Below are 22,516 nucleotides of genomic sequence, written 5' to 3' on the forward strand. Positions count from 1 at the left end.
TAAAGCTATTTTCACCTGGAAGAAGGATAAGTAAATAGATTTACTTTTCATGGATAGGCCTCTGTGAAAACAAGTAAATAAATAAAATTAAATTCAAAAAGTAGGAAATGGCAACCGACTCCAGTATTTTTGCCTGAAGAATCCCATGGATGGAGGAGCCTGGTAGGCTACAGTCCACGGGGTCACAAAGAGTCAGACACGACTGAGCGATTTCACTTTCACTTTCAAAGAGTAGTTCCCCATAGCAGACATGGATGGTACCTTCTGGGCCAAGCCCGGACTTGGATTCCAGTGGTGCCCACTGCCTGGACCCACAAGCCCCTCAGCCTCACCTGGGATTTTCAGGTTCAGGTCACAGATGCTGCCAACAGTGGCCACAGACGGGGCTCGGCTGGTACGGGTGATGCTCTCCTTGACTCTTCCCTCCCCGCTGATTTTCACGGTGAAGGGGCTCCCTGCAAAAACCGAGAGAGCCCTTGAGAGCGGCCCAGAGCCCACAAACAGTGTCTACGGAAAACCAAGCAAGGGACGCGGACAGCAGTGGGACCATACGCACCAGGCACGTGCTCGTCAGCGAACTTGGTGGAGACGATGTAAACCCCAGGCACGGTGGGGAAGTAGGAGACCTTGCAGGTGCCGTCCTCCAGGTCCTCGGTCTGGATGTCCACCTTGCTAGGGCCTTCCACCGCCAAGGAGATGCCTCCGTAACCTGCAACACAGTTGCCCGGGGCCGCTGTGACAGCAACTCATCACCAAGGGGAGCAGAAAGGACCTCCACCCCTGCAAATGCTCCAGGCAGCAGACAAGACAGTAACAGTGGCCCTGTGGGACAGCCCTGGGCAGAAGAGTCAACTACTGGTTCCTGCACTGAAATAAATAACCTGGCTGAATATGGCCTTGACCATACCTTTTTCTCAAGGCTCTCTACTAACATCCCACCGACCACCTGTCCTGCAGAACTCGCTGGGGAAGATACATTCCCCACATGCCTCCAAGAAAGGCATGCACTGCCTGAAGGTTTATTACCAGCTGCAGGCCTGAGAATTTGACATTTCCAACTGCTCCTAGATGCCTTGGCTGTCCTGCCAGGGACCCACTAAGACAGCAGATTTAAAGCTTTAAGAACTTGAGGAATCAACAGAGAACATCAGCCTATCAGGACCAGAAATTCTCCAGCTCCTTCCCTGGGGAATGTGACTTTGTCCAGAAGTCAGTGAAGCAGTCCTTCACTCACGAAGGCAGAAGATCATGACTCTGGAAGGTGGAGTAGCTTGGAGCACGCCAAGCTAATCCAGACCATCCAAGAGCAAACAGGAAGAAATTCCTCATTTCCTTGAAAGTCCTGCTCAGCTAAACATGACCTTGGGCCAGCTGGCCCAACTTTCTTAGCTTAGGATGAGGCAAGGAGACCCTGGGAAGCTGAGAACAATGGTGGGAGTATTGATAATGAAGCAGCTCACGGCTAACCCTGGGCTGCAATGATAACCATGTCTAAAGATCGATAGCTTGAAGGATGCTTAGAAAGAAAAAAAAGCTGGCAGGATAAAAAGGCAAAACAATCTGAGCAAAAGAAGCCAGTTCCAAAGGACTGGGCCTCTTCCCCTGGGTCCACCCCCATACACACCTGCATCTCTCGTGTCCACAATGAAGTCAGACATCTCGAAAGTCCGGCCTTCTGACAGGCCACGGCCATAGACTTTGGCTCTGCGGGCATCCCCAATCTCCGACTGGACCACCATGATGGATACGGGGCTGTTGGCCACGTGGTTGCCGTTCTTCTTGATGCTGACCAGGTGTTCACCCACCTCCCGGGGAATGAAGGAGATGCCTGGAACGGAGCACAAATTGGGGTTTGTGGGTGGGAGGGTGAAGTAAAGGGGAGGAAGCAGAAGGGAGACAAGCTTGAAAGAATGGAAACAGGACTTCTTTCTTTACTTTCTAGCAATGTCCAAGAGGGTTGTCAGCATTCCAAGGTGGAAGTGCTTGGATTCTGACCACGCACGTGACCCAGAGGGTTTATTACATCATATTCCAGGATGCTACCAATCTCCCACACAACGGCTGGGATCCCCAACATGGTGGGAATCCCCATCTCCCACTCAAGATGGCAACGTGGGCTCACCGATGTGATTGTTGGGCAGCCTCTTCAGGAGACAAGGCTCGTCACGACCGGACGGGGCCTTGATGCTGGCCGTCAAGGTGCTGAGGTCAGTCTCGCTGATGTCGAGCAAGAAGTCGGCGGCTGAGCCCAGCTTCACCTGAGAGCACCGTCTGCTGTCGTCTGGGAAACACCACCCCAACACAGCTCGGTTACACATGGTCACCCTGACTCTCCAGAGCCCTCATATCACACACCATTCACAGGTGGACAGGCAAGAATTAGTTAAGCAAAGTTAAGTGGAAAAAAAAAAAAGTGCCCCGGACAATGATTAGACCTAACCAAGAAAGAATGATTGCTACTTATGCCTGGTTACTGGGAAGACTAGTAGCTGGCAGGAACTAGAGACCTGGGTCCACACAGACCATCTTTATATCCCACTGAGAGCAGGATTCGAACACACAGCACAGTGGGAGTCAGGAGCAGAGCTCTGAGTCAGATAATCTCCACCTGAATCCCCGAATACCCATGAACCTAGCTGAGGCGCTGTCTCTCCAACCCTCAGTTTTCTCATCAATAAAAGGGAGACAAAAATCTATCTAGGAGTGATGTTGATGGGCATCTTTGAGCTCATTCACTCATGCAATACATATTGTTTGAATGCCTCTCTTTGAGGGCTTCTTTTTTGGACCCTGAAGTCAGACTGGCACAAATAAGTGCCTGAAAAATGGTGCACTTGCTTTTCCCGGGATTGCCAGCTGAAGGAGGAATTTAGCCCATCCAGTGCTGGCCTTGCACCCCTAGTTTGTTCCCAAGGAGTTGCTGTGAGACTTAATCTCAGACTTATGCCTAGCCTGCTGCTCTGGGTCTGAGGGGAGAGGTCCTTATTGAAGCAGAGCCTCCAGGAAGCCAGGCGACTCTACCTGTGATCTTGGCTGTGAAGGGGCTGCCAGGGATGTGTTTGTCATTGTACTTGACCAGGATGCTGTAGTCGCCCGGCAAGGTGGGCAGGTAAGTCACCGTGCAAGTCCCATCTTTGTTGTCAATACAGCTGATTTCGGCCTTTGAGGGTCCCTCGATAGCCAAGTCCAGGCCACCTGTGAATGGGAGGAGAGGGAGAGACCATCAGGGATAGGGTTTCTTTGTTTTAAAGTCGATCACCACTCATCTGGGACAGCCCTGATGCCAGGACAGACAGACTAACACAAGCCATGGGAGCCACAGGCAAGGCATGTAGGTCAGAATAAAGTGATTGACACACGGTGAAAGTGTCACGGGGAGGACACTCCACCCTCTGAATTCTTCCTGCAAGTGACCCAGAAGTTCTGTTCTTCCAGATGTGTGGGACGAGGAAGGGATGGAACCCCACAGGCCAATCACACATACAGGAGAGAGTGTCACACACAGACTCACTGCTGGTTGGCTGGATGCCACCAAGAAGATCCCATTGGAACCACACATGAGAAATGTCTGTGGTGACAATGGGTACAGGCATAGAGCTTTATCTAGAATAAACTGCTAAATCATTCACGTGGCCCTGGGGATACATGTATAGGTACAAAAAAAGAAAAATGGTATCTAATGAAATACACTTAAATTTCAGGTGAGTCACAAACAACACTTCATAGTATGACTGTGACTTTAATCAGAACACAAAGGACTTTAAAATTTCAGTTTTGGGTGAAAGACAGAGGAGCTCTAATAAGAGATTCATATGAGAGAAAAGACAAGATAGATGCTACCATTCAGGAGCCTTATTTTTAAAGGCTTCCGTGGAATTGCATTCCCTAAACTCTCCGATAGCCCAGAACTACAGTACCTTCTCCCGCGTCCTCGGTGACGATGGTGAAGGTGGCGGTTTTGTTGGCCACTCCGTACACCAGGCCCGGGCCGTACGCAGACACGCTCCCGCTGTTGGGGTAGTTCACGTAGAACTGGAGGGGGCTCTCTGGGTTTGCAAAGAACACACACAGTGTTGGGACTCATGAAGGATGATTCACCTAACAGCAGGGGCGGGCGTGTCCTGGGCAGAGCAGAACCAAGAGGAGACTGTGGGGCTCCATCCTAGGACACGCAAGGCAGGGCTCCTCACTGTGGACCCTTCTGTGATCACACGAGACAAACAGTCCTGAGCTGGAGGGAACAGCTCCACAGGGTGGGAATGACCCCCACTGTATGGAACGTGACTGGGAGGGCCTTTGGGAAGGACATTTGCTTCCGGCTTTCAAAATTTGTGCGTTCAGCCCCAGGAATCCATCTCACTGTGGTCCTCTGGCCCACCTATTCCAACCCCCAACCCTGCACAAGGACTTCCATTTTCAAAGTGGTCAGATGTAAATTAGGGAAAGACGCCACAGTCCAATGATGGGGGGTTGGTTAAATAAACACTGGACTTGTAGGTCATTAAAAATAATGAGAGAGATCTATGCATACTAACTCAAGAGATTATCCACATGTGTTGCATTAAAAAGAGAAAAAGGTGTTTTTACTACTGTTTAATCATTTACAAGACATACTTCATTTGCAATGTAAATACTTGTTCACCAAGTTGAAAGATGACTGGTTTTTTTTTAGTATTTTTAATATTAACTGGATCAAGGTAGGGAACTAGCAAGAGGGAAAAAATTAAAATTTAACAATTCTTCCTAAAACTTGTGTCATTTTTTTGAAATATGCTGGAGAAGGAAAGACTTTTAAATGGGAAATTTTTATTCTTTTATGCTTTGGCTAATTATGATTAATTAAATACTTGGTAAAAGTAGAAGACAAAAATAAAAAGGATAATTGCTATATAATATTAATATCAATATCTCATTATAATAATACCCTATATAGTATTAATACCCATTATAATATCTATATAATAACACCCTATATAGTAATATGGCGCTAGTGGTAAAGAACCTGTCTGCCGATGCAGGAGTCATAAGAGACTTGGATTCGATTCCTGGGGCAGGAAGATCCCGAGGAGGAGGGCATGGCAACCCACTGCAGTATTCTTGCCTGGAGAATCTCATGGACAGAGGAGCCTGGCGGGCTATAGTCCATATAGTAATATATACCCATTATAATAGATCCTTATGTAATATTAATACCATTATCCCAGTCCAAAATAGGACAAAATCGCATGTGTATTTGTTGGTATAGAGAGACGGTTGTGGAAGTAGAAGGAATATGGTAGAAAGACATTTTTTCACTTTTTCTGTATCTGCATCTTTAGAATATTTAAATAGAAGCAGGTAAATATACTGTTCCTTTGAACAAATATTATGCTTACACATAAACTAAATCAAACATCAAATTGGGAGAAATATTTGCAACTCCTATCACAAAGGGCTAATCTCCCCAATATTTAAATTGCCCTCAGAAACTGATATGACAAAGGTCAATAATTGAACAGAAAAATTGAGCCAAGGATACAAATGTCTAGTTCAAAGAAAAAGAAACAGATATAATAATTAGCAGTATAGAAAGCTGCTCAAGTTCACTCATAGGAGAAATGCAAACAAAGCAATACTGTTTTCTAACTATCCGTTTGGTGAAGATCTAGAAATTTGACGGCATATTCCACTGGCAAATTGGTGGAAAAGCAGGTGCTCTGTGACATGGTGGGTGGATGTGTGGACAGGAAGAGGCTGGGTGAAGGGTGCTTTGCTGAGACCTGTCAAGCAGATGGCTGTGATTGCATCCTGCGATTTCTCCCCTGAAAACCAAATCTCTCGGATACACCCTGTAGGTGTGAGAGGATGGATGTGAAAGGCTAGTCACTGCAGCAGGGCTAGTGGTCGCAAAAGGCAGGGAAGAACACTGTCTCACGGGATAAACAGTGCACACGTGATGTTCATCTGAACGGCGGGACACTGTGAACACACTCTACTGTATTCAGACATGCAAAGCTCTCCAGGTTATAACGTTAGATGAAAGAGTAAGGTCAGAATGATGAGCAGTGAACGCTACTGTTTACAAAACAAACAAAGAGGGATTAAAAATCTGTATTCCTATCTCTCGAAGAGTCTTAAAACTTATTTGGAAATCTAACGTAAAAAATCAGTAATGGTAGGGTTCAAGGAGAGGGCAGATAGGGGATATGGGTGGGAAAGAAACCTTCCTCCACATCATTTTTAAACTATCTGGCTAGGTTACATACTTAAAATATTACACTAAAAAATAAAGAACTATTTAAACAATTTAAAGAAAAAGAAAGTAACACTGTGCTGGGCTTCCCCAGTGGCTCAGTGGTAAAGAATCTGCCTGCAATGCAGGAGATGCAGGAGGTTCCATCCCTGGGTTGGGAAGATCTCCTGGAGGAGGGCATGGCTAACCACTCCAGTATTCTTGCTTGGAAAATCCTCACGGACAGAGGAGCCTGGTTGGTTACAGTCCAACACATCACAAAAATCCGGACGCAGCTGAGCACAAGCACACATGTGCCACTGGATGGAGGTGAAATGTGAGCTGGCTTTCCTTGTCAAGGGCAGAGTGACAATAAAACAACATATCCTCTTCTTACAACCTCTTCTCCTGTCCCAAACCCTGATGCTGCCTCAGGCTCTGCAGGCCAGGCTGGAAAGTCCCTCGACAAGTCGCACGTTTTTTCTCCCTGCTTCATCCCTTGGCCAAGCTAGGCACAGTGACAAAGACAAACAACCCCAGACTGAAGGGCCTGCACTGTGATCCAGGACACTCAGCCGCATCGTCCCTGCTGGCAATTAGCCGGATCTGCTGGGGTCACAGGCTGCTTGGTTCTGCAGGGAGGCCCACACTGCATCCGCAAATCTGCCACCAAGAACCGCATGGCATCTGACTGAATGACTGAAGACAACCTCCCGGGTGTTTCCGCCCTGACTCCTGCAGTCCTGTGGGCCTGGGCGGCAGCGGCGCAGAACCCGACTCACCAGGAATGTGGCTGCCCATGTACTTGATGTGCATCTCGTGGAGGCCAACCTCCGTGGGGGCGTATCTGACAGTGACTGTGCCGTCCTTGTTGTCCACAATCTCGGGTGTGGCCGTCTTCCCAGAAGGCATGTGGACCTCTCCTGTTGGAGCACAGGAGACAGGGCGGTGACCCCACCAAAGATTGTGCCTGGAGGAGCCGAGCACAGAGGCACAGGTGGCCTTCACAACAAAGGTTCTCAGACCCAAGAACACTCACTGCTGAGTAAAACACCAAGCTCCATAACAGGAAGCAGAGACACACCTGCCTTCATTCTGTTCTCTTGTGTTTCCACAAAATGCAGCAGGCAACTCACAAGCAAAGGGTCTTTTGAACTGAGAGCCATTAGAAGCTTAAACAGGACTTGAGAAGACCACGAGACCAATCAGATCAGTAAAGCATCAAGTCAGAGAGAAGCAGGCATTGAAAGAAGGCAAGGAAAAGTAACTCTTACACAACAGACCTCAGGGACAATGTCACATCTGGAAGAGTGGAAGAGGAAGAAAAGGCAGGAAAAGGCGGGGGAAGAGGAACCTGACAATTGAGAGAGATATCAACACAGTGACTCTCCCCCTATAGACAATTTCTGGCCCTTTCTTCAGCATGCAAGTTATAAATGAACCTGCTCTTCAGAAACACAGAGAACATTCTGCGATCTCAGGGGCTCATGGACTGACTCCCTACAGCCAGGGATGCTGGGTTCTGAACCCAGGTCTGGGGAACAGGTGGAACCAGCCCCTGGGCACCGTATGGATAGCTAGTGAGAGCCAGTGAGGACAAGAGGGCTTTCCCAATAGCGCTTACCGGTGATTTCTCCTTTCCTGACTGCAAATGGAATGACCAAGTCGAAAGGCTTAAATCCCAGGCCGTTCATGTTGCTCACTGGGACATAGGCCTCTTCTGTTACCTAAAAACAGGAAGCAGCGGTCACTGGGTGAAGTGGACAACACTACCCCAGTGTGGGCTGAGGAAGCTGCAGGGGGCGGGTCAGAGCAACTGGGAATTTTGCAAGCTCGTCCAGCCAGGATTCAAGGATATGGCTGCCCATGCATTGTGGGCTTTGCTAACTGGCTCTGGGGCCAGAGTGGACAGCACCTGAGGGATTGGAGGAGTCATGCTGACCAATTGCTAAAAATTTCTAGGCTGTTTGGTTGTGAAATTCCCAGCAGTGCCCACGGGGAAAGTGGAAAAGTGAGAGACAGCAATGTCTGTGAGTCCCAAGAGGTTCCACCTGGAAAGGTTTAGTTGCTGGTGGCCTGGAAAAGAAGGTGCATTTTAAGTGGCAGAAAGGAGCAGCAGTGGCTTTCTCCCTGAACAGAAACCAGATGTGCAAGTGGCGGCTTTGAGAGTCAGCGGGGGGGCTGAGAACAGCTGTCCGTCTTTCTCTTTAAATGTGGAGACCAACTACACCGAGCGTGATCACAGACATGGGTGCGGGCGATTCGTGGAGCGCAGACGATGACATGGGTGGGTCTCATTAGAGAGAAAGCGGGGGTCATGGTGATGGGCTGATCAGTGGGGACAAACCAATGACCAGGACACCCAGAGGGCTTAAGCAGTCCCCCAAAAGCAGGCTGTAGCTTTTCTACAATGAAGGGTGAGTAAACACAGACGTGGAAAAGGGAAAACGTAAAAACAAAAACCAAAAGTGTACCCAGGGCCTGAATCCAGGGGGACATGCATTTACCGGTACCTCCTTCACAGCTGCGACTTCCCCATCTGTGGCCTGGTCAGTGGCAAATGCAAGTTAGTTGGGAATCACACTGGAGGGACATCACTACTCAGTAGATTCTACCACCCAAGGTCTCCCCTCCACCCCCATCTATCCTGCCCAGCAGGGACCCACTCACTGCAGCGGGAGCCCATATTCTTCCCTCCCTTTGTGGCCAGCCAGCTGGCCTCCTCTCTTCGAATGTCATATCCACCTGCTCCCTGGACCCGTGACACCGCTTCTAGGAAGCAGAACTAGCGGGAGAGTCCATAGGTATGTGATGTATGCAAGGGATTTTACTGGTGCTATTCATTGTTGGGAGAGGCTGAAACAACCTGCATGTCCATCTGTAAGGGAGCTGGTTAAGGAAATTATGTAGGTGTGCACAGTGGACCCCAGTGTAGCCGCTCTGAAGAGGTGATCAAGTCTGATCAATTAATATAGAAAGGCATTTACAGTACATTGAGTGAAGGAAGCAAGACGCAAAGCAATGTGCACGGTGTAACCTGATGTGTTGTTTTTAACACTTTGCCATTTTATTTTTAAAAATTATTTATTTGGCCATGCAGCATGTGGGATCTTAGTACCTTGGCCAGAGTTCAAACCCATAGCCCCTGCATTGGAAGCACAGCATCTTAACTACTGGATCATCAGGGAAGTCCCTGATGTATTCTTGTTGTTGTTAATTTGGCCATGCCACATGGCATGTGGGATCTTAGTTCCCTGACCAGGGGTTGAACCTGTGGCCCCTGCATTGGAAGGATGAAGTCTTAACCTCTGGACCGCCAGGAAAGTCCTGAAACTGATACATTTCTTGTACAAGTTTAAAAAAAAACCTAACACTGGCCACCTCTGCAGCATGAGATTGGGAAAGGGGTCTCTTGTTACTTGGTATGTGTTGATACCTCCCTGGTGGTCCAGCGGTTAACTCTATGCTTCCACTGCATGGGCCACAAGTTCCATCTCTGGTCAGGGAACGAAGACCACATGCCACACGGTACAGCCAAAACATAAATAAAAATACAAGAACTAGAAATCCTCCCCTATGGAGGATTTCTGTGCCCAAGTTTGGTCTTTCCTGTGAATTCTGGCATTTCAGAAAGGTGCTTCACCTACAAAGGGAGCTTGGTAAACTTCAACATTTGAAACAGCTCTATTCCCCAATTCCCGGACCGTCTCAGATTGAAGGCAAGTCCAGGACACCTCAGCCAGTACGATCTTTCAATGGCTATGCTATAGCCTTTGATCAATGACTCCTCAACGGCAACAGGCAGAGAAGCTGCAAAACCCATCCCCTGCTGTGCGCACCTGTGTGATGTATTTAAATGAACCAGCCTGCTGGGACTCCCGCACACATTGGCTACAAAGGAAGTACTGGATGTTCATGTCCCTTTAGGCCCCAGGCCTATAGGGGAAGGCAGGGAAACTACCCACAAGAGGCCAATTAACAAAAAGTCACCGCAGCCAGGAAAGGCTGGAGCAAGTTCAAAGAATGAAGACCTAAATCGTGTGCCCTGAGTGTCACCCCATTCTGCCTTTGGCAGTCACTGGGGGAGGGGGGAAGCATTTACACAAAGCAGTCTTGCTTTGTATGCATCCCAGGGCTGAAGGGACATTCATCCTAAAGAGTTTGGTGGCCCCCACTTCAGGTTTCTGACTCATCTGCTAGAATGGTCCTTGGTGTTCTCTTCCAGATTTTCTCATTCCCACCCTCTAAATGTGGTCTCTAATCCCCAGCACATTACTCCAGTAGGATGGCAACCTCTGCCCAATCTAACCAACCAGAAAAGACTCCTGTGGGCTAAAACAGATCCTTAAAGCTACAACTGGGACTTCTCTGTAAATTAGGACATAAACTCTCTAGCTGCATCTCTTTCTCTCCTGAAGGAGAAAAACACTCCCAAGTTAACAGTGTCAAACGCTGACAAGAATCTCCATCCTTGAGACATAAAAGGGCTCCAGGTCTCGGGCACAATGTTTACAGATAAGCAAACATCTATGGAAAAGAATAAAGGTACAGCTGTGTATAGAGTGGGAGACAGACGTGACCTTCTGCTGTGATGGTCTCCACGCCCTTCTCTGTTGCTGTGTAAAGTCAAATCATTAGAAGGAGCTTTGCAGGCCATGCACAGGGCCAGGCCACCGGGGTCTGTGAACTTTGTGGTCTGCTCCCGTTACACCAAAGGACGGCGTGAGGACAGTGCTCAGCGACAGTGCCGAGCGGGCAGTCTGAGTTCAGCAGACTTCAGTCTGCTCCCCGCTCCTATGTGGCATTTGTAACAGGGCCAACAGTGCTTCGTTTTAGGGGTGAAATGAAGGACTGCTCCTAAGGTTTCTAACCCCTTTTCCTGGTGTAAGAACCTAAATAATCAAAGGAAGATCTAAATGTCACTCAGACTTGAAAATTAAAGGGTCTAGCCATTCTCTGGCCCGGAGGATTTGCATAATGCCTTCCTTTTATTGCAGATGTTCCTAGCTTCAAAAGACAAGCTATTTCCCTCTCATCATCAAAGTTCTGAATCTTTCCAAAACACAACTGGAGGTACTTTGAGTCCTCGGACATGAGAGACAAGTCTCTAATATCAAGAGCATGGGAGCCTCTCTCCTCCAGGGGAGAAGGGAGGAGGAAGAACCAGCAGAAGGAAAAACTGTAATGTTTTACTTATGGACATTTTTTGGGTCAAAGTGTAATTTTTCTGAACTGGGCTTAGGCCACGACATGGCCTAAGACCCAGTAGCATGATGGATACTTTGATTGCCAATATGATTCCTTAAAACCACTTAGAGACAAAGTGTCCCTGGGTCTCTAGAGATTATTGCAAGGTCCTGATTGTTTAAGGAGATTTTTTTTTTTTGTTTAAACAGAAAAAAAAAAAAACTGGCCCAGGAAGTCTCAGTTGGGGTTTAACAATCAGCAGCTGTTACTGTCTGTGCTAACAACTGCATGCTCTAGAGAAGGGAGCTTCCTTACCATGACAGTGAAGGGACTGTTGGGAATATCGACGCCACCAAAGCGCACATAGATGACGTAGGTGCCCGGCTTGGCAGCTGTGTAGAAGATGTCATAGGTGCCGTCCTCATTCTCGATGACATCGGCCTCAGCCTCGGTGCCGTCTGGGGTCAAAACTGTGCAGGTCACTTTGCCCTTCCCAGCGGTCTTGGCATCGACCACAAAGCCCACTTCCTCGCCGGTTTTCACAGTAGAGGCGATTCCAGGCCCTGGAGAAAAGTTTAAGAGGAAAGTATGGGAGTTTAAACCACAGACATCTGCCCTAGAGGCCCAAGAACAAACTGCACACCTTTGTTGTATCTTTGAACGAACGTCAGACCCTCAGCTGCTGCTGTGCAGAGGGATGACCCAGAAATGCCCTAGAGAGAAGATGCTTCTCCAGGGAGCATTCTATCCATCACTTATTAACTAAATAAGGAGCATCTGTGAGTTCTGAGCGACAACCGTATGCTAAACCTGCTTTGCTGGCATTCCAGGGTATGGGCATGAAGGTTGACTTTCATCAGCAAACACATACTGGGCATTTAAGTGCCAGGTACATACAAAAGGGAGCACACCACAGTCTCAGCTCTCTAGATGCTCAAAATCTAACTGGGCGGATGCAGGCAGGTGGACACAAAGAACGACAGTTCAGTCTGCAGTGGAAACACCGAGGGAGGACTAAGTCACACACAAAATAATAATATAATAACCAGGAATTCCCTAGCAGTCCAGTGGTTAGGATTCCTCACGATCACTGCCCGGGATGTAGGTTCCATCCCTGTTTGGGGAACTAAGACCCCAAGAGCGGCGTGGTGCAACAACAAAAAGCAGTCAATGGCTGTTCTTCAGAGAAGCCTCCTAGGTGAAAGTTTAAAGATACATCCCAGGGTTGCCCCACTGACAGAGGCATTCCTGAGAAAGGGCATTCTGAAGGATGGGCACTCTAGGCTAAGGAAGACTCACAACCTTTGCCTCCAAATGATACCAGTGTCTGCCTCCCCTCATCTATGGCACCCCTTTACTGATGGTCCACAGATCAGGGAGTGCAAGAAGCACGCTGGAAAAAGAAACCAAAGTGTGTGGAAGCAGCAGGGAGTGACAAGAACATACTGAGACAGTGAGCAGTAGAAGGAAGATGACAGTCTGGCCCTGAATGACAGACTAAGAGGAGGGGCCAAATGAGACCCCAGGCTGAGCAGTCTCCTGCCTCAGCTGGGGGAGGCAGAAGAGCCTAGAAAGCCAGGAGGAAGTCCCTACCTCTTGGGAGTCCCTTAAACAGCAAGAAGATCAAGCAAGGCAATCCTAAGGGGAAATCAATCCTGAATATTCATTGGAAGGACTGATGCTAAAGTTGAAGCTCCAATACTTTGGCCACCTGATGCAAAGGGCCAACTCAGTGGAAAAGACCCTGATGCTGGGAAAGACTGAGGGAAAGAGGAGAAGGGGGTGACAGAGGATGAGACGGTTGGATGGCATCACCGACTCAGTGGACATGAATCTGAGCAAACTCCAGGAGACAGTGAAGGTCAGAGAAGCCTGGCGTCTGCAGTCCATGGGGTCGAAAAGAGTCGGAAACAACTTAGCGACTGAGCAACAACAACAGATTACCAAAACACAATCTAGCTGTCCCTGGAACAGCATAGACCTAACAGGGGGCAGACTGGCCAGTGTTAGAGAATTTCTCAATTTTGTGGTGGTGCTGAGCCAATATGAACAATTTATAACCTTGCCAAAGGTTTGGCTTTTATAACCTAAAAGCCAAAAGCATTTCTCCATTCAGAATAAGATGAGAGAAACAGGAAACATCCAGGGTGGACCTCTGTTAAAGTTTTATTTAAAGAGAAGCAAATCTGTTTCCTTTCAGAGAAAGGATTCATGGTTTGAAATCTGCTTGAAGCAGCATCAGAGTTGTCTATGATATTCAAATGGTTGTGTCTTAGAAATGAAAGGAACTATGATGCTCAAATATTCCTAGAAAATTCCCAAGACACTCAAACAGTTATAAACTAGTTATATTAACTAGTCCTGAGTACTGAGGAAAAACCTAGGTCCTCTAATGGGTTTCTCTAATGCTGACTTGAAATGCTCTTGAGTAAATCTCTAAAACTAAACCATCTACTCATGAAAGGCGTACATTTGATGTTTTTTATGAGAGCTGCCATGACAGTTGAAATCTCAACAAATCACCCACTTTGAAAGTAATTATAATAGTTTCTATGTGCCAGCACTGTGCTAACCACTTCTCAAGTATGACCTCGTCTGATCCCTCTGTAATAGCCCTATGAAAGTCTCTGATCCTTGGAAGAACTTCGTGAACTTAAATGTTTTCCAGAAAGGCCTTCCATCTAAGTCTGACAGGCTGAGAATAGCTGAGCATCTTGCCCTGATCACACAGGGATGAGATGGCATGCGCTGGCTTTGTGATGCCCAAGTCCTTGAGCTGCACTCACCCGTGGCCAGGCATTTGCTGGCATCACCCGTCTGTGTGGCCCGGATGCGGTAGGGAGACAATGGGATGTCATCCCCACCGTAGGTGACCCCAATCATATACCGTCCAGTCTTGTCCGGGATGTAAGTGACGGCATACGTGCCATCTTTATTATCGTGGACAATGGCTCTTTTGGGTTTCCCCTCTTGGTCCTGTGGATCACAGAGAAATGCTATTTAGGATGTTGTCATCTAACCATTCAAGAAAAACCTTGACACATTAATTAATGTGGGGAAAGAATTTCTGGTTTAATCCATTTTGGGAGTGGTGGGAAGCAGAGGGTCACAGATCTTTTAACACTGTGATGGACATGAATAATTTCAGTGACTTTTCTGTCAAAGGAACAAATAGTTCTATCTCAAAATCCACTGAAATGTAGGGAGACAAAGGGGCAGAGGCTCCTGCATGCACACCATCACCTTCACTCCCCCTTCTCTCTTTACTAACGGGACCCTAATTCTTAGCTAAGTGTGCTGTTCCCAGAACACGAGATGCCACTTCCTAGTATCCTTGGCCACTAGGTACAGCCATGACTCATGACAAACTTCCAGCACACAAAAAGAAGGTGAAAGTCTTAGGAGGGACTTTTAGTTGGGCTGCTTAAGAGAGCTGATTGAGTTGGAAGGTCCCTTCTGCCTCTCTTCCTCCTTCTTGCTTGCCAAGTGGGTTGGATGGCCAGCATACCAGCAGCCTCAAGGTTCATGAGGAGAACTCAGGGACATAAGCCACATGCTAGAACAGAGGAGCAGAGAGGTGGAGCCTACTTCCTTCCTAAGTCACGCAGCACGCAGGGACTTTACCTGGCCTCCAAACCTCTCTAACAAGAGAGACCTATGAATGTGTTTAGCCACTTTTATTTAGGGGTTTACTGTGATATACAGCAGAACTTAGTCCTAACTAATCCAAACAGCAGTTTTAAACATTCAAAAATTTAAAATGTAGGAGCAGTTATAATAGGGAGCAAAATACAGGAGATTCACCAAAAAGTGGTACCTGGAGTTAAACCTCTTAGATTTCTCAGGCGAGCATGTTTGTTCCCTGCACAATTACTGACTCTCCAGTGGGGAAATCTGACAAACATTTTCGTGAGATCGGGAATTGGTTGTTAAAATCTGATTCTTATCCCTGACTGAGAAATGAGATCTTACTAATGCAGTCTGGCTCCAGAAAAATCACTCAAAATTACCGTTATCTGAACAGCAAGCAGGCCTTCCCCAGCATCTCTGGCATCGATGGCAAACTCCACAGGCAGGCTGGCAGGCACACCGTAGGTACTGAGGCCAGGGCCACTGGCGGTCACTTTGCTGGCATCGTATGTGGGAAGGACCTTGACCTTAAAGGGACTTGACAGACACATGCACATCCCAAGTCAGTACAGACACACTTCAGTCCAGCTACATCTGACCTCTCTCACACAAAAAGACTGGGATCGAGTGGAGGGATTTCTACAGCATTTAGGACTCAAGAGCCTTAAATCCAGAGAAATTTACAACCATGTAACCATCATATAGCAAATCAGCTTTCCCTTACTGAATTCCATGGGACACCAACTAATATCCATAATATTTTGGGAAACATGGGGTTAAACACATATAATCCACTTTTGTTTTGCTAACACAATGGTCACCAAAATGGAAAGAAAAAATATTAAAACTGATGCTTTCAATATTATCCCATCCTCTTATATTCTATATTTTAGTGTGTTTTAGATGATTCAAAACTTATTAATCAAGCATTAATAATACTACAAATGTAACTTATGATTTATACATTTCCACAGAGCTAGAGCTTTATGTAAAATATATATATTAGGAGTATAGGTGAAACTTCAAATTTTAAGTATGCTAAAAAAAAATTCTTTGTAGACTGTTCTGAGAGATAAAGAGCTTATATAACATGCTTTGTATTAATATGAACAACATCTCTTGAGAATGCTATTATGAACCAAATTCTCAATTAGTAAATAAGTTAAAAAATCTTTGCCCTGATTAGAAAACAAGTTGCACAGTCACCAGAAAGAAGACTTTGATGAACTAATGCACTTCTTAATGTCAGCTCATCTTTACGTTAAAGGTGGCTGAAAGGAACAAATGTAAGGGGGCACCAAAAGGGAAGGAGACACAAACACCATGGCTAGTGTATTTTTAACGCTTGTGTAGGGCATGCAGGTTTTTAGCGATGCTGACTGGATGGATGGATTGATGGATGGATACTTGGATAGATGGATGTGTGGATGGATGGATACATGGATAGACAAATGGATGGGAAGATGGATATATGGATAGATACACAGATGGATACATGGATGGGTGGATGATGGATGGATAGATAGATGGGTACATGGATAGATGAATGGATAGGATAGCTAGATGGATAGATACATGGGTAGATAAACAGATGGGCAGGCCACCAGAGCAGAGCTAATCATGAGACAGGAGGTTTTGAGATTGACTTGGACCCCTTCTCTAAGGGTCAGGAGCTTACCTACGCGGGATCTCTTCGTCCGCGTACTTAACAGAGACCATGTAAGGGCCCTCCTGGGATGGGGTGTAGGTCACTGTGTGTGTGCCATCACCATTGTCCACCACGTTCACTGGCTCCACCAGGCCTAAAAACAGACAAGAAGACTGATGGAACTGCCTGGCCTGCCCTTCACTCTGCCCTGGGCTGAGTTCAAAAACTATTACATTCATCCCTGAGAGCTATGGGTTTCCACCGATGAGTAACACACAGGCAAGCAGGCCATAATCAGAGGTCTAAGAAATCACAGGAGACAGGATGGCCAATTCATAGTTGCACAAATGCAACCATGAACCTAAGAGACACCTTTAGCTTTTTGTTGGCTCAAGTACACTCAGTCAGACCGAGAGTATAATTAAGGAGACTGCCTGCACTTGTTGCTGGAGGGTGCATGCTGCAGACATGCTATCCTTTCAAGCTGGTTAGGCATGCTTGGGATGTGGCAGTTTCAGTCTACAGCCGAAAGAAGGCCAAAGAATCCAGAACTCCGAACTGCAAAAGGTAACCAATGGGCCGGCCAGTCAAGACTTGTATCCATCTTTGAGCAAAAACCACTATGGCGCCAGCATGTTGGGTGTAGCATGCAGGGCAAGTGAGAGTACATTAAATCATAGTCAAGGCATGCATTAGGTTGATAGATTCTAGATCCCAGTTCTAATCAAGAGTCAAGAAATAGTCAACTGAAGGGGAGCCTAATCAAAGCATGCCATACTCATGAAGCAGATGAGGCAGGCTCAAGGCAGTTTCAGAGGCAAGGCCAGCAAGGCATTCAGGTTCCATGCATCAGAGCAGCAGCCAGTGGGAAAATGCAAACCTGTCTCCATAAAGTCACCCTTCCGGTCACGTTTAAAGAACCCTGAAATGGCTTTCAAGGGGCTGCGCCTTGACCAGGAAATCGTCTGATCAGCTAAAATTAAAAGGCTGTTATTTCGGTGTCCTCTGTAATAGAGGTAGATGTCTAAATAAAGCTTTTCGCTCTTTCTTTCTTCTTCTTCCTCACTCTCTCTCATGCACACCCCACCCCCAACACACACACGCATGGGCAGAGGTCTTGAAGAGCTCAGCAAGTCAGTGGAATCAAATTCCAGCCCTATGACTTTATTTCCCCAAAACCACTTCTGCACTGAGCTTCAAAGGGCATAACCTCATGCTGAACCCCATTAAGGAGAAAGTTCCTCTTCAAAGTAGGAAGCCCTTATTCACCACTTCTGTGAAGCCAAGAACACATCATTGAGGGAAAATCCAGATAACTCAAGAGATAAGGCAGAGAACAGCACATTTTTATATGCTGGGAGAGGAAGTGCGATCACCTACCAAAAAAGGTAAATTTCAACACACATCCACATTTGTCCCAAAAGGGCCTCCTGGCCACACCCAACCCAAATTGCTTTCCAGGCTGCAAAAGGGCAGGTCAAACTGCCAAGGAAGCCCATTCCCTAAGAGACCTCTCTCTTGGGAGCTGGGACAACGACAAGGCGGTGTGCCATGTGGACTAAGTGTTGGTCCTTTCCAGAAATCTGGAGTGTGATCCTACATGAGCACCAAGGCAACCCGAAGAGAGTCCCACAAATGCCAAAACATACAGTTCTGATAATTTCATATGAGAGAGCTCCAAATAGTGCTTGCTTCATGTCACTACTTCAGAAAAAATATATACATAAAATTTTAACAAGACATTTAGGGTTACATTATTAAAGGAGGGGAAAGATAGACTGCTAGAAAAATAACAGACCTGCCTACTTTTTAAGCATGAACTTCCACTGTTTAGCTAGCACACAGAGCAATAGAGTAATTTAAGAAATTTAAGTTCATGACTAAACTCATAAGCAAACAGCCTGCTCTGGATCAGGCTGTCCCTGTCCTGAGCAGGAGAGCATTGGCAGGAAGGAAGGGTGTGTACCTACCTCGTGGACCCATGACCCTCACTTCCAGAGGGGCCAGGCCGGCCTTGCTGCTGTCCACCGTGAAGGACTGCAAGACACGAGCTCGGACACCGGAGCCCAGCCCAGGGCCAACGATCTTGACCTTGCTGGGGTCCACAACATCCTTCACAGGAACCCTGAAGGGGCTGCCTAGAAAAGAGGTCACGGGATTCTAAGTACAACCCCCTTAGTGACTGGAGAGCTTGTGTGCACCCAGAACCACCCTGTTGCCCCACTTAGGCTCTCACTGTATCAGCTCCTTCTGCCTTGCTGTGTGCATCCATGTGTACCTACTATGTGCAGACATGGTGCCAGGTGCTCGGCCCATAGTACTGAACAGCACTCTAAGACTTAGGTAAACAAGTCACTATACCATCATATGTAACACAGACTGGAGCTGCGTACAAGGTATCAGTAGACTCTGAAGGTAATGAATCCAGACTTGTGCCACAACTAAGGTCAGCTCAGTTCAGTTGCTCGGGTGCAGGCAAATTAGAATCAAGGGTGGTAAATAACAAAGACCATACAAAGAACCAAGGCTCTGGCTTACCCTCCCCCCCCCCCCCCAATAATAGCCAGGCTTCAGTGGCATCTGGTTTTTTGGCTAAGTGAAGTAAACAGCTGACCCTGGCAAAGGCAAGCACCATGCTCCATGCTGGAAACAAAAAGGAGTTTTATTTTAAATACAGCTGAGGAATTCAATGCAATGGCAATGAACAAACTTTAAAGCCAATCACCAAGTTAGCCTCCCATGGAAGTGGTCTGAACTTAGCAGGAGAGTAGCCAAGAACCAACAAGGTAACTTAAGATCTAGAGTGGTAGCTATCAAGCAATCTATGCCACTCTCCTGCTCTGTGATCCAGGCAGACATGACCAATCAATCACAACAGCCTTTCTTCCTGATGCATTCATTCCAGTCAATCTGGTGGTTGAAACAGTCACCACCAACAGACCACAGCTGGCCCATCAGAGGAAACCAATATGCCACTGTGGGTAAGACAGATACCTTGTTTGTGTCATACCAGGAAAAACCATGCTAATATTTAACCAACCAGAATTCCTAGGAAAATAAATTAGAACCAGGGTGTTGAATGTTTCATGGCAAAAACTCTGCATTCTCTTCACTGTGAAGCCTGACACTAAGACAACCAACCAATGTTTTATTGAATGATTCTGTCTGGGAAAATTCTGGGGTCTAGAAGTTGGCATTTGGTTGTGGGAGGCAACAAAGCCTGAAAAATGTAAATAAAAAAAAAAGAGGCACCATCTACATCTGATGAGAAAATTCCAATCGGGACTCTTGCTGTTGTTATGCTCCAACTCGGCCATTTAAATCTAGCTCATGAGTCAGCCACAGGGGCCCAACCTCTCACCTGATTCTGCACGGGGAATTCCAAAGCTGAAGGCATCCAGAAGACCTTCTCAATAAAGTCAAAATAGTTTTGTTGCCATCAAAACCAAGAGATGCTCATCCCCACTGCTGTCTCCCGGTAGGGGTCACCAGGTCATCCCCCTGGTGACAGCCATCCACCCATTCTCAAAGCTCTACTTTCCCATCCCAAGAACTGCACACTTGCAAAGCTCCAAAAGGTCCCCTTGGCTCTGTATTGTCTTGAGCCCGGCTGCCTTTGTAAATACTAGACAAGAAGCTCACAAACGGCAGGAGCTTTGTCTTGTCTGTGGCTGAATTCTCCTTGGCAAGTGATTATAGAAATTAAAAACTCTATATTGAAAGAGCTGTAAGGACAAGTTTGAGGAGAAATGTCATTTTAAATGAATTAAGGCTTCAACAATGGCATCACCGACTCGATGGACATGAGTTTGAGCAAGCTCTGGGGTTGGTGATGGATAGGGAAGCTTGGCATGCTTCAGTCCCTAGGGTTTTGCAAAGAGTCAGGCACAACTGAGCGACTGAACTGAATTGAAGGCTTCAACAAACATCTGAGTAGAATGAATTTGAGTTGAATGTCAATATTTCCCAATCAATATGCAAAAGGAGGAGTGATTATGGGTGTGTGTGTATGTTTGTATATGATAACCAGCAAGCAGTCAGGGGACATTCCACCTTCCTGGAAGTCATTCCAGAAATCCAAATGTAGGGCCCTCACCCTGCCCCCTCCTTGCAGTCTCGTCCTGGCTTATGGCCTTCAGAACAAATGACCCACCCAAGGTTTCTCCTGCTTTCACCACACCTGAGACAAGGTGTGCTAAGTTGCTCAGTCGTGTCCAACTCTTTGCAACACTATGGATGGTAGCCCACCAGGTTCCTCTGTCCGTGGGATTCTCCAGGCAAAAATACTGGAGTGGGTTGCTAGGCCCTCTTCCACAGGATCTTCCCGGCCCAGGGACTGAACCCGCATCTCTAATTTCTCCTGCATTGACAGGTGGGTTCTTTACCTCTAGAGTGACCTGAGATAAGCTGACTAACAGCAACCCTGGAGTCCACAGTCTTGTGTCTGCACCATACGCACTCATCTACCCTTCTGGATGGGTGCTGGGTGGCAACCACTTCATTAAATAAACAGAACTAGAATCTATGAAGATTCCTTGGCCGGAGCATGAAAGTTAGAGAGCTCTTCACTATGTAAGTCATTTTTTTAACTGTCTGAATCATTTATAGCAGTGGTTCTCAACTACAGGTGACGCTGCCCCCAGCACGCTTGTGACAACATCTGGAGACATTTTTGGTTGTCACAATATGAAATACAGAAATACCATGTAATGAACAGGAAATTATTATTAAATTATTCCTATTTTTCACAGTAAGTGTCCATATAACATCATTAAATAGAAATCTACATATAAAAATTTGAGTTTGTGTGTCTTTATTAGCTACCAGGACTGTCAACGGAAGAAGGAAAATAAGATGTGTATAAGATGAGTAAGAACTAACCACAAAATAAACTGGAAATTTTCAACTTTGTGAAGAATCAGCTTTTCTTTAAGATCTAGGTCCTTCAACATGTGAACAACCATGTCGTTCAGTCAAAACTGAATTTTCACAGTCAAAACTCTAAGCCAATGTTTTTTGCCCTATTACTGATCCTCTTGGGAACGGAAATATTCTTGGAAATGCAGCCTGAAGGAAAATTCTCCCTTTGCAGCTACTTTAAATATCAGACATTTTTTCCTTTTCAGAGAGATAAGCTAAATCAAACCTGCTTTCATGCAAAACTCAGTTCTCCTTTGGGTTCCCCTCAGAAGGACAGCTTACCAGGAATGTGGGCCCCTCCGTATGTGATGTTCACGTCGTAATCTCCCGGAGCAAAGGGGACGTACTCTGCACTGCAGCTGCCGTCTTTGTTGTCTCTGCAGTTTATCTTTGACTCGGACGGTCCCTCCACAGTTATGCCGAGACCCCCAATTCCTGCCCCTCTGCCAAGTGTGAGAAATAAGGCCAAGTTGTACTAGTGGTTCATGCCAGGCTGCTTACTGCCAAAATTCACGTAAATCCCTCTATAAACTATCCAACCTAGCCAACTGGACTCAACTACTGTGATACCTCTCACAGTGTAATATGAATTTCTCAACAGTGTAATATAAATACAAACAGCTTTCACCCCTCCTTTCCAACGCTCACCCTTCATGTGTTTATCTTATCTAATTGTATTGGCTGGGAATGAAAGGACAATTCAGGTATGTGACTTGTGACCCGTTTTAATAGGAATACTTCTAATATTTCACTTAACTATGACATCGGCTCTACATTTCTGAATTATCAAGTTAATGAGCTTCCATTTAGGCCTGCTTTGCTCAGCAGTTTTATGACCATTATCAACAGCTTTTTGGTACTTTTAAAAGCATACCTGGTCTTCCTCTGCAATATAAGTCTCAACAGAGGAAGATGCCTCA

At 46.5% G+C, this 22,516-nt stretch overlaps 1 protein-coding gene across 6 annotated transcripts in view; it reads right to left on the reverse strand.

The window, feature by feature from the left end:
• FLNB (filamin B) overlaps positions 1-22,516 on the reverse strand; it is a 139,365-nt gene that overhangs the window by 19,342 nt on the left and 97,507 nt on the right. For 2 of the 6 annotated variants that reach the window (XM_055557707.1, XM_055557712.1), the window contains exons 24-39: positions 21,879-22,039; positions 18,647-18,814; positions 17,557-17,649; positions 16,707-16,830; positions 15,409-15,565; positions 14,185-14,374; positions 11,714-11,961; positions 8,686-8,757; positions 7,836-7,938; positions 6,994-7,134; positions 3,918-4,046; positions 3,022-3,195; positions 2,123-2,281; positions 1,625-1,828; positions 557-709; positions 333-455 (exon numbers count right to left, since the gene is read on the reverse strand). In XM_055557707.1, coding sequence (XP_055413682.1) covers positions 333-455; positions 557-709; positions 1,625-1,828; positions 2,123-2,281; positions 3,022-3,195; positions 3,918-4,046; positions 6,994-7,134; positions 7,836-7,938; positions 8,686-8,757; positions 11,714-11,961; positions 14,185-14,374; positions 15,409-15,565; positions 16,707-16,830; positions 17,557-17,649; positions 18,647-18,814; positions 21,879-22,039 — 2,399 coding nt within the window. The remainder of the gene's footprint in view (positions 1-332; positions 456-556; positions 710-1,624; positions 1,829-2,122; positions 2,282-3,021; positions 3,196-3,917; positions 4,047-6,993; positions 7,135-7,835; positions 7,939-8,685; positions 8,758-11,713; positions 11,962-14,184; positions 14,375-15,408; positions 15,566-16,706; positions 16,831-17,556; positions 17,650-18,646; positions 18,815-21,878; positions 22,040-22,516) is intronic. The other 4 variants (XM_055557708.1, XM_055557710.1, XM_055557709.1 and 1 more) reach the window with 4 other exon arrangements.

This window comes from Bubalus kerabau, chromosome 20 (assembly GCF_029407905.1).
Source record: "Bubalus kerabau isolate K-KA32 ecotype Philippines breed swamp buffalo chromosome 20, PCC_UOA_SB_1v2, whole genome shotgun sequence".
NCBI lineage: Eukaryota > Metazoa > Chordata > Mammalia > Artiodactyla > Bovidae > Bubalus > Bubalus kerabau.